This window comes from Dufourea novaeangliae, unplaced genomic scaffold, assembly GCF_001272555.1.
Source record: "Dufourea novaeangliae isolate 0120121106 unplaced genomic scaffold, ASM127255v1 scaffold63, whole genome shotgun sequence".
Classification (NCBI taxonomy): Eukaryota; Metazoa; Arthropoda; class Insecta; order Hymenoptera; family Halictidae; genus Dufourea; species Dufourea novaeangliae.
Window position 1 is genome coordinate 525756 of NW_015373939.1, and position 12312 is coordinate 538067.

Sequence of the window (12312 nt, forward strand, 5' to 3'; positions counted from 1 at the left end):
AGTGATGCAGCGTCTCGCGATAAGCTCGCGAATTAACCATCCTAGACGGCACGTGACCATTTATGTACGAAAAATTCACATGACCAGTTAAGGGTTAAAATAATATATTCAGTAGAAATTAGATTCTAGTTTGTCGTGCTTACTCTATTTTTCATATAAGTAATACGATTTAATAATGAGAAAAGTCACATAGCGTAGAAGGGAACATACAAAACTTGAAATTTCAACAGAGTGAGAAAGGTTTAAGATATAATGGCCCCAGTAATTGTATACTGTATCTGCAAGATATCCCTAAACTGATAGTACAATCCGGAGGGAGATAATTCTATGTAAAAAAATAAGTCAAAACAATACAATAACATTTTTTCATACGAAACTTCATCTCCGAATAAATCGATGCTGAAAGTTCATCAAGTACTCGTAGGTACATTTTAGGTCAACTTTTTGACCGAAAAAAAACAGAAACGAAATCACAGTCCTCTGAAAAATTATGTACATTCTACTGGTGTCGAATCATATATTTTAACATTTATTCCTCAAATTCACTCAGGAGTACTTTAAAAAATGTTGCTTTTTATAAAAGTTTAATTCTTTCCTTAATGCTACTATATTTAATTCACTATTCTCAGGTTCTCAGATTATAATCGTGCGACTAAATGAACCTTATGCAGAGGTTCATACAACGCATAATTTATATATGGGATTCAGGGTTAAACAAATCATATTGTAGAGATGACAATTGGTCATAGATCGGTGATTGCAGTCCTGTTATATTATTTCATACTATCATACTCCATATTACCATACTCCCTTCTAAAAATAATATTTGAAAAATATTTCTTTTAAAAATATATATTCTCAAGTTGCAAGTTTTTAATGTTTATAGATCCATAACATTGAGGAACGACAATTTAAACTTGAAAATTGAACACAAAATTTAAAATAGGAACTAATCAAAAACTTAAAAAAACATGTACACACATATTGAAAGTGTTATGTCCTTATTAATTATAGCAGCGATTTTGGACCAGACAATCATGTCCATAATGTACCTATTTGTATAACACTTTCGTATATTTATACATGTCTCCATCTATATTTAGACATTTTTGACGTTCTTGTAAAGTTTCTGTACATATTTAATTTTCTTAGGGACGAATTCTTTAATATTCATAATTCAGTGCAGTGAATTAATTATTTCCAAGTGAGAATTCGAAGTACAAATACACGTTCCACAACTTTTTACATAGCAGCTGCTCCCTAGTTGTGTTCATTTCCACAGTAATACAGACTGGCTGTCTTACACGTGGCTAACATACATAATTAACAGAAAGGAACAGGTAAACATCGGTAGGAGCGGTAAACCTTAAATTCTAACCCGCAAAACATAAAGAGGTTCTGGTGTAGAGAGTTAAAAAATATGAGTTTTTGTATTTTTTTACGAAGCTAATATACAGTGGGTGTCCAATATACATATTTCATATTTCTATTATATGTATGTCCTCCCGCCCGTTACCCGTAGCTTATCGCTTCGCCCAAGCTCGCCGAAACCCATAGCGGACCGGGCGGGTCAACATATACAGGAAGTAACATAAATGTTGCCAGACCCGGAGATGGGGCACTCGGGGGGTGAATTGGAACAACTTTTTCCTTAGCAACAATGTAATCTCAGGCTTCGTTACCGAGATATTAACGAAAAACCGCGACCAATCAGAGCGCGAGTTTGCCAGCCGAGTTCCCGCGGAAACGCTGCCTACCAGTCGCAGCGCGTAGCCACCGCTAGCGCGGGAACTCGGCTGGCAAACTCGCGCTCTGGTTGGTCCGGGTTTTTCGTTAATATCTCGTTAACAAAGGCGCAGCTAACATTTTCGCTAAGGAAAAAGTGGTTTCAAATCACCCCAGCAACCCCTCATTACCCGGAAGAGACACTTTTGAGACACACTGTAGACGAAATTCAATGTATGAGTAGAAACAGTTTTGCGCGAATATTTCGTAAACCAAGAGAGACCGCTTATTATATGTATAGGGAAAAGTTGTTCAGAATTATGGCCATAACAAGATATTTCAAGGTCATTAAAATCGGCGCTGAGGACATGTTCTCAATAATTAGCAAAAATATTCTTAATTTACTATTATTAGAGTAAAATCTTTGATAGGAAAAATAATTCATTAATATTATATCCCAATAGAAATTTTTATTTAATTTCTGGTTCTGGAAATTCATCCGTAAAAATATAAAATTACAGACATTTGCAGTCGAGTTATAACCTCATCACAAGTCGACTCTGAGTCTGATGGCATACTGATTCACATTATTGTAGATTTAAAACACCTTAGACATTTTGATAGAACAAAAAACGAAGGTTTTATAAGTGAACAACATTAATTCAGTATTCCGCGATTACGATAAAACCTATATTTTAGTAATAGAATAACAGTACCAATGTGATTATTTATTTGATCGGCGGAAAAGTACATGTTATAATTGACAGGCAGCTCGCGTATCTTTCTTATCCACAGTCTTATTTCCCAACGTGACGTAACAGCATTCGTTTTAACACAGTGACTCGTAAAACGACAACTTTTTCTGGTTCTCGGAGTTCGATAATGAATCGAATTGATTATGAACGATCGTAGAAATGATTACATTATGTGGTACATACAAATAAAACGCACCAACGTGGGAGATAAAATGCACTGTCTCTGTATTTTGGCTTCGATTTATTCAAATGTTTAATTATAAGGTGTCTCTAAAAATATGTAGTAACGCAAATTAATCCTTGTGTAAGCAATCAAAATATTCACGGTTATTGAGCAATCGGAATACTTTTGTTCTGACAGATTAGATAAACATAGATAATTTTACTTTTATACGTTTCCGAAACTGTTAATTTCCTCTTCCAGTAACATACCAAGTGCTGTTTTAGACAAGAACATAAAAAATTATGAAAGGAAATTTAATAATGGGTACCCGGGTACCCGGTTGTCTACATAAGAGTTAATTACGCAACCAAGATCGAAGTCGATCGCAATACCGAAGCTCGCAAAATTATAACTTTATAGAAGCTATTACGTACTCCAGTGAGTGTATTATACTTGTGTACTGTGTCTTTCCTTTTGTTATCCTCTAACCTTTTGTATTAAAGATAATTCAGGATAGTAGTAGAGAAGAACGATAGATCTCTTACATTCTTAAAATTAAGTAGGGTTATTCCAAGCGAAGTGGTCTAATGTCGTTGCTCGACCATTTTTTTTAAATATAATTTTTTGTGTATGTTTACCCTCATATGTTTACACTTAAAAACAAGCGTCCGTTTATCCTAACGATTTTTTGTTTGCACGTCAGAACCGTATTTGTGTTGTGCGGAAGGTCATTTCTTGTGGTTTTGGGGGGTTCGCAGAAATTAGAATATCTCAGTGTCTAATAATCACAGCAACATGGGACAAGAAGCATGTTTTTCAGAAATGAACGAGCTACAATTGTTGTTGTATACATTTTTATCCTAAACCTAACTCTACTAGCCAAAATTTGAAATTTTCGGTAAGAAGGGGTAAACTCTCAAACTTAATTCTGGTTTTTCTTGGTAGAGCACATGCCAATTTAGTTGGATGATAAGTTTCAAGTGTGAGACTTAATCCCTATTTTTTCTATAATTTCTCAAATATTCCGATTTCCGTGATGTTTGGAAACATTAGATAATTAGCTCCAAAATTTGCAAAAATCACAGAAATCGGAATATTTGAGAAATTATAAAAAAAATAGGGATTAAGTCAACCAGAATTAAGTTTGAGACTTTACCCCTTCTTACCAAAAATTTCAACTTTGGCTAGTAGAGTTAGTTTTAGGATAAAAATGTATACAACAATAATTGTAGCTCGTTCATTTCTGAAAAACATGCTTCTTGTCCCATGTTGCTTGGATTATTAGACACTAAGATATTTTAATTTCCGCGAACCCGCCAAACCACAAGAAATGACCTTCCGCACAACACAAATACGGTTCTGACGTGCAAACAAACAAAATGTAAAAATACAGAAAAATTTAGATTTTTAAAAAATTGTCGAGCAACGATATTGGACCACTTTGCTTGGAATGACCCAGTAAATCTATTGAAAAAAATTATAAATTACACATTAAGGTGCTAATATAAAATCGTTTTACAGAAAGAAAAGCATGTCCTTAAAACTTTGAACATCCAATATATTCTAAACGTTATCTACGAGTTTTATGCCGAATTGAAAAAATCCTGTTCATCGTTCATTCGTGCCATCTTGATGTTTAATAAACATATTTCTACGAACAATAAATTGTCAACACTGCGTATTTTCTAGGCGTTGATTGCCACAAACTTTATACCTTTACAAAATCTCTGATCCTGTGCTGCCTAGATCTCAATGAAAATACTTTTCGAACCAGAGTTCGTAACTTTCCATTTTCGAAAATTTTTGTGTCATACTGAATTATTAAGACAAACGTGAATTTTTCCATGCTAAAATCGGTAAAATAATTCGATAAAATAAAAGTAGTGGAAGATACGGCTAAAAGAGATTTTATTATCCATTTATTGTAACATAATCTTGCAAAACTGCGACTGTTCGACGGTACTCCAAAGCACATCAATGAATAGATATTCAATGCCCGTCCCCGAAAAGAACGTACTGTAAATAATTTTTCGAAAATACTTTTATAAATGTTGGCAACAGTATGTTAAAGAGGTTTGTGGAATATTCAAAGAAAAACAACACAGTATGTAGTGCAAAATTCCAAAAACAATGGAAAACAACATAGGGAAAATGTGACTCAAGCAAGCTAAATAAACGCTACAAAAGTGCAAATGCAAATTATGACTGTATATATATTTAATTTATTACACAACATAAACAAATGTATTTATACTTATAAAAAAATTAAGATACTACACTATATTTTTACTACAAAAGTTCGATATGAACCGTGAAATAATGAGTATAAACAAGTAAATAAAATCAGTTACAGCGATTCGTTCTAATGTAAAAACTATACAAAATAAAAAAGCTATAATAGAAACAAAATTAAACATGGCCATGTGTTAACATCAAGATTTTATATTATTTCCTTAAACTGACTTCAGATTATCTGCAATTTTATTGGAACACCAAACTTAATTTCATTAATTATCTTCAGCGTTAATGTAACTCACAATGACAAACAATTGAACAAAGGAATGGATCGCGTTTTTATTATATTATTAACATACGTGGAAATGTAAAAACCTCTCAGCAATTATTACTCGGAATGACTGAGCATATTTTCAGGTGGCAAACAAGAAAACTGTTTTTGTAATTCATGAAAAATTAACAGTACATGATAAACAATGTTTTATAACTGAGTGCGAGCAGAATACTTAAAATGTGAAAGAGTATTACCAAAAAAATGGAATAAGTCCGAAATACCAGGAAAGAAAAGCAGGAAATAAGTTAGAGGTTAATATTAACATATTTATACAACATGCTTCATAGCATGTGGACAAAATTGCCTTAGTAAATTCGGCCCTAGATACGGTGGTTTGGTATTTCACTTATTTTCGTAATAAATTGAATTACTAACATGCAGTGCTCTAGTGATTCTTCCCGCTCGGAATTCGAAAGCACACGGCCTTGACCATAAGAATCACTATAACGCTGTATAACCTCTGTATATCATTCTAACAAAACGTTTCGAATACTATTAAACATTGCCAAACCTATTCGTATTTAAATTTTTATTTATTTACAAACAAAAATCAAAAACGATCTGCTAGATTTCTACATTACAAGTACAGTGACAAACTCTGGTTTCTGACCACGGAACTTAAAATAAAAGAACGACTGTAATTTAAAATTTTTCTACTATAAACTATGATTTGTATAATTGTTCGTTTTATCAGTTTTTGTCCATTTTTGACATCATAGCCATGTACTATAAAACACCTTATATAAAATATCAACACGAGCATTTGTAAATTCATAAAAGTCAACTGTGAACTTTTCGTAATCGTTAACGAGTAGCAACTCTATAGACCGATGTTTATCATGTTGCATCTATTATCACGCGCATTAAAAGCTTCCTATTTGAATACATACTTCACGATCATTTAAACGTCATTATTGTACAACGTTCGTAATAGCTAAATGTGCTAGTTATGAAAATCGATTTTCTAACAGTGAAACGTAATAGTTATACTTTGATGACTGGTTCGCTAAATTGGGGGAACCGTATCATGTGCTTATATACATAATGTTTTCGTGACAAGTAGATGTGCTGAATAATTTCTATTCACTACTAAATTAGAAGTATAAATCGAAAGTAAACGTAGAATTAAACGCAAAAATAAATTTGGAACGTTGTTACATTCGTTCCCACGAATTGTAGAAGATTTTTAGTAATCTAGAAAAATTAGCACTTCGCATTAGTATACTTCCGGGCATTTTACATTTATGAAAGCCGAACAATTATTTCGGAGTAAGGAAAACGACAAACATTACCTCTAAACGGATAGACATGTTTCGAGTGTGACGGGACATTACACGTGTGACGGGAACCGGATCTTGCACGATTCATAGTGATTTTTCTATTTTTAAATACATTTAAATGTAGTATTCTAAGTGTATACAATAACATGGAAACGTACCCACTAAAGTAAAATTAGCACAATTTTTTTACTTTCCAAGATATGATTGCTTCTACAAATTAATATAGAATCCAAATATTTTAAAGGATATTTAAGAGTTTATAATGTTTTTAAATGATATTCCTTGTCACCTCTACTGTCACTACTCTGACATCTTAATTATTATTTGACTGTTTTGACCACTCTCGTACTTTACACATTCGAATCTACAACTCCCATAAAATACGAACTATACTGGCCAAATATTTCATAGATTCACCTAACATAATACAAGTAATGTAATAAGTGATTAATAAGAAGATCGATACATAAAATAATTCAGCAAGAAATTACCCGATTTTCCCTTAACGACAATAAAAACGGACAGAAGTTTGAGTACCGTACTCCATCGTTCACCACAGAGATACACATTTGACGATGGTTATTCGACCTATGAGTACCAAGTAACTGTTAAACCGATTAGCAAACATAGCCGAAGTATTGAAAAAATACCATAGATGCAGCGACAGTGAGAACCTAGATTTACAAGAACTAGACAGTCAAACTTTAACAAGTGTTATTATTGTTGTTTATTAGGAAAAAGAACATGGGAAAATTGTTACTCACTTGGCGTCTCTGGGTAAGGTTTTAAGGGCAACGTAGAACCATCGAAAACGTCCTCCAGAGACTAAATACGCGACGAGAACAACCACAAGCAGCTGCACGAGGGAAATTAGGCCCGCGTACATGGCCAGTAGAGCCAGACAGGCAACCAAACCCGCTAGCAGAAACATAATGAGCGCCAAGCGGCGAAGCAAGCGGCCGACTGCCTTCCACCGGCTAGGCTCACTCATTCCTGTTCCCGTTCCCGTTCGCGTCCTCGTCTTCTTGGCCGTTGTCGTTGTTGTCGCTTCTGTCCCCGCTCCTGCACACAAGACAACGTTCGTCCAACCGTGCTCCGTCTCCCGTTCGTCCTCTACGTTCGACGTACCTATCGCCGGTTCATTGTTCGGGACAACTTCCACTTCCACTTCCACCTCGACGCTCGTCGCATTCGGCTTGACTCTTAGTTTATCCTCAAGCTCGACCCTGCTCTCGGCCGACGTCGACGTACGCGACGAAGACGTCGGCCGCGAACAGATCGACGATGAGAGTCCTACGACGTCGGTATGGAGCTCGCCCTTTTCTACGTCCTGCAACAATCGGCCAAACAACGGCCTACGTGATTATGTATGTTGGAGCATGGTATCGTGTGGCGCGTAGTTCATATTGAGTGCATCCGCGTATCCAGCGAAAGGAGACTGCTAAATCCGGAATCAAATGTTTCACGATGCTTTCTTTCTCTCGCGAGTCTTCGTACTACTCTCGAGACTCGGTTTTGCTAACTAACCGTGCAATGCACTGCTTGGAGGAACTAGGGTGGAATGTAAAGAGTTTGTGAATAGTTCAAGAGGCAACGAAACAAATGATCCATCTAATAATGCGTATTTAGTTGTTAATTCCAATATTCAGACTGAATGTCTGTTATATAACGCGTAACGCATCTTGCGGTACTGGATACCTTAACCGATAGATCAACCTATGGAAGTAGGTGTCTGATTACTTAAAAGTTCAAACGGTGTATGTTAGACATACTAGTTTATGAGGTATATTATCATTTCAATTATGTGATTCTGTAGTTTTTCCATGTGATATTTTGTACACATGTTCAGTGCGGGGTCGACATAAATATCGTACCCCCACAAGAAAAGTGGTGCAAGCTAAAAATGATTAGTTTTCATTTTATCGCATAAAATATCTTCCAATGCGTAGTGCCACCGTCCAGAAAAATGTTACAAGTTAAATTCCAATACTTCAAGCGACATGGTGCCAGTATCACTTTGTTGAATATAATGCACTGCTGCGTGAATTAATCAGTTTCTTTTCGCTTTCCTGAAAAATTACTTGTTTTCGACTTGTGACACTCTTCTTGCAGGGATGCGATATGTATATATCGAGGAAAAGGTACTTTTGAATGACATAGTCGGTACATACGCGTAATAGGGACAATTCACACTTTCTCCATGACGAACTCAATACATGTATCGGCAACGTTTTCTTTAAATATTTTTGAATAGATTAATAATTTAAGCATTAAATATTGAATTTCCTATTGTTTTAAAGTAAAACTAAGCCAAAAATATTGAAAAAATTTACATCACCAGGGATCGATTTGTAATAATTTGTCCGCATTGAACGTGTTAATCGTAATGTTTACCATCTTCAACTGTATAATTGTATGTTTAGACATTTTACAGTATTACTAGATACAATGATAATACCTTATATGATCACGTCAATTGATACGTCGTGTATACAATACTCTAATTATTAATTTGTTACTATAAACGTGTTATTTATTCAAAAAATAGTACGTGCATGTTACGCAATATAGGGCTAACAAGTACGTGTTGGTAAACAACTTTAGATAGTTCTCTATAATCGCCTAAAAGAATGAAGTACATACATGTTGAACCTGTAGATTATGTAAATGCTAAACTGCCTATTAAAACCGATATGAGACTGTTAATAACTTGTACTTATTAATTTTGTGAACAAATTCTCTTTCAATGGGATATTTTTCTATAACACAATTTTTATTATTGAAATCTTTTTACAGAAACATAAATACGTTACTTCAACTATGGACCTCCATTCTATATATTGCTCCTCAAGTCAACTAGCAGTCTGTACTTTCTACTTTCTCTTTGAGTTTCCCTCGTGAGATGCACGATACACCGATATAATTTTGGTTTCCATTGATTTATTTCATCTCAATTATATTAAATTCGTATAATTTGCCGAATAAAATTTGATGAATTTTATATGTTTATATTTTGTTTCTTTATATTTTAGTATCTTGTGTCCTTTTTGAATCAATGTACCTCTTGTAAAACGTATTCAGATATGTCAATTTGTATAAAATATCTTTTTTTACGATCAAAGTATACAATTAAATATGTATGATAAGTATTGTGCACTTTATTTCTGTAATATTTTACACAAAAGCAGTTGAAGGCTACAGTGTTTATTTAGTAATTATTTGTAGTTGTGCGTTCTCATTTTAAAGAGATCGAAGCGACGCATTCATAAAACAGTGTACAGTAACACCGTTACCGATAATCGGTAATAGATCTTTCCTATCAAATCACATATACATATACATATGTACACATATATTAAATTAATTTTTTTTAATCACTCATTTTATAACGTGAACCAGATTGAAATAGCTCTTGAATGCCTCTTCTTATTTACCTAAGTAGTTTTACCAATTTTATCAATTCTAACATCACCTGTATGTTTCATCAAATTAAAAAAGTAGTAAATTCAAATGTAAGTGCATATTAATACTATTTATTCCAAATACTAATATTTAAGAGCATTAACTATTTAGATTAGATACAGTACAAGTGTACTTCCACTTATATACTGTTTGAACAATTATCCACTAGCTCGTATATACCTTGACCATTATAAGTGATCCTCATATAAATGTATGATCTAAATACGTATACGTATATTTAGGTATAATATACACATAGGTACACTACAGAGTATTACCTTTGCCTAATAATGCTGGAGAAGCACGAGACGATATATACAACAGTGACAAGCTAACATGGTAAATACTACACCATAGACAACATTAAAGTAATAGGTAACATTACTTACTTGTCATCAACACCATTAATCTACCTTTACATGTCATCATCTTATAACTGTAATGAATTTGTTTACTTAAGTAAAATATAAGTTATATATACTGACTTATTTTAAATCAATCAGATAATTATCGTTATACTTCTGATTATATGCCATCAATCAATATACATAGTGCAAAGTATTATGCAATTTTATATCTCTTTGTCTATCATGTATTCTAAGCTTAAATAAATTTGACTTTTATTCAATTAATGTCATCTTTATAAATTAAAAAGTTATTAATATAATTATATTTCAAATGTGTTGTTTTTCAGGACTTTAGTAAGGAAGCATTTTCTATGTTAACACTAAGTTTTGTATTATGTATTTAATAAAGATATACTTACACGCAATAAGAAAATAAGGATTTGTTTTCAATATGCTATATTTACACAATAGTATAATGTTATTCTTTTATTTATATATTTTTTTCTCTGGTTATACATGCATATATTGTATTATAAATAATAAAACATTATAATGATTTATTTACATATTTATTAGAATATTATTTTAAGGTATTTCTTATACAATCTTATTCTTAAGCTTAAATTTCCATACCGTAAATTACCAATTTTATTAATCGAAATATGTACTTTTTTCAACTTATTTTCTGAGGATTCAGTCTGATCAATCGTTATCATATTATCAAAATCTGATTATTTTCATCATTTAATTGTCAAAAACAATATGTCAAACTTCACGGCAGTGAAAAGTTATCTTTAATTTAAATACTTTGCGATAATTTCATTCTAATCAGTTGAAAACTCCAATCTCATGTCGGAACATAGCACAACAAGCCTTACTTACCCCGAAAAAGTATTTACGACTCCGATTAACGGTTAGGTATGGTGCTAAAACACATTTTTGTAGAACTCTTTTTAGTCGCGTTGTTGTCTTGTATGTCAAACATGCGTGTAATTCACTTCCCGGATACGCAAAACGTTAGCAGCTCCATTAAACTATCGGATAGTGTACTTATTTGATAAATAATGCTCTTCAAAACAAAGCAATTGTATTTTGCAATCACATGCGAGAACATGTCATAATCAATAGCTCTACATTGCTGCTATCATGTGGCACATTTCGAAAGCTTCTTAACACTATATTGTGGATACATCTTGCACGCAACAGAAAATCGAGAAAAATGTGTACTGCAGAAAAAATAAAAGAATACCAAATGAAATTCATATTGTGTTCATGTGATAATGTAATACATATGTACATGTATACAATAATTACATTTATAGTCATTCTGTGAAATTATATTAGAATAAAAAATCAACTAGGGAAACGTGTGAATCTATACCCAGATAACACATGACGCCTTAAAGACGCCTATTTTATGGCTATTTTAGGTCTAAGGCGTCTTTATGCCGTCTTCAAAGCTTCATGTGCTATCTGGGAGAAAGAGTGATCGGAGTAGATTTGGGCTAGTTCAATTGGCGGGAAGGGGGTTTGGTGGAGGGGCGGCAGCACCTCCCCAAAACAACGGACGACTTTCTACACTGTCCGAAGTATGCCTAAGCACGGTGATTATTTATTTTAAAAGGTTCGCTCATTATTATAAATTATGTCGGTAAGGTAGGGAATGATAATCAAATGGTAAAAACTTTTTTTCGAGTCGCCAAAAATCTTTCTCGCAATCATCATTTTTGTCAAAAAACAACCTATTCTGAAAATTTCATCCAATTCAGAGCATGGGGGTTTTCGGAAGTTTAGCCGGGGCGGCAAACCAGCCGTCCCAGGGGCGGAGCACCCCCCCCCCACAGAAAAGGCCCGCCCTCATTTAAGTGGTGGGGGGGGGGCTAGGGCGGGGCTGGTCGCGGTAGTGTGCTTCGGTGTTCCCGTGACCAGCCCTCACGCTCGAGAGAAAAAAATATGTGTGGCCATTGTTTCGAATTGTCTTACGATATAAATTATAAAATCTTGAGAAAAA

General features: G+C 33.8%; 1 protein-coding gene across 1 annotated transcript in view; it reads right to left on the minus strand.

Annotated features, from left to right (window-relative positions):
• Positions 1-11315, minus strand: part of LOC107185620 (long-chain fatty acid transport protein 4-like) — a gene marked incomplete at its 5' end in the record, with an annotated part of 31278 nt that extends 19963 nt beyond the window's left edge. The window contains 3 exons of the mRNA XM_015573345.1: positions 7257-7554; positions 7621-7822; positions 11184-11315. Of these exons, the coding sequence (XP_015428831.1) occupies positions 7257-7554; positions 7621-7822; positions 11184-11315 (632 nt within the window). The remainder of the gene's footprint in view (positions 1-7256; positions 7555-7620; positions 7823-11183) is intronic.
• Positions 11316-12312: the final 997 nt, after the last annotated feature.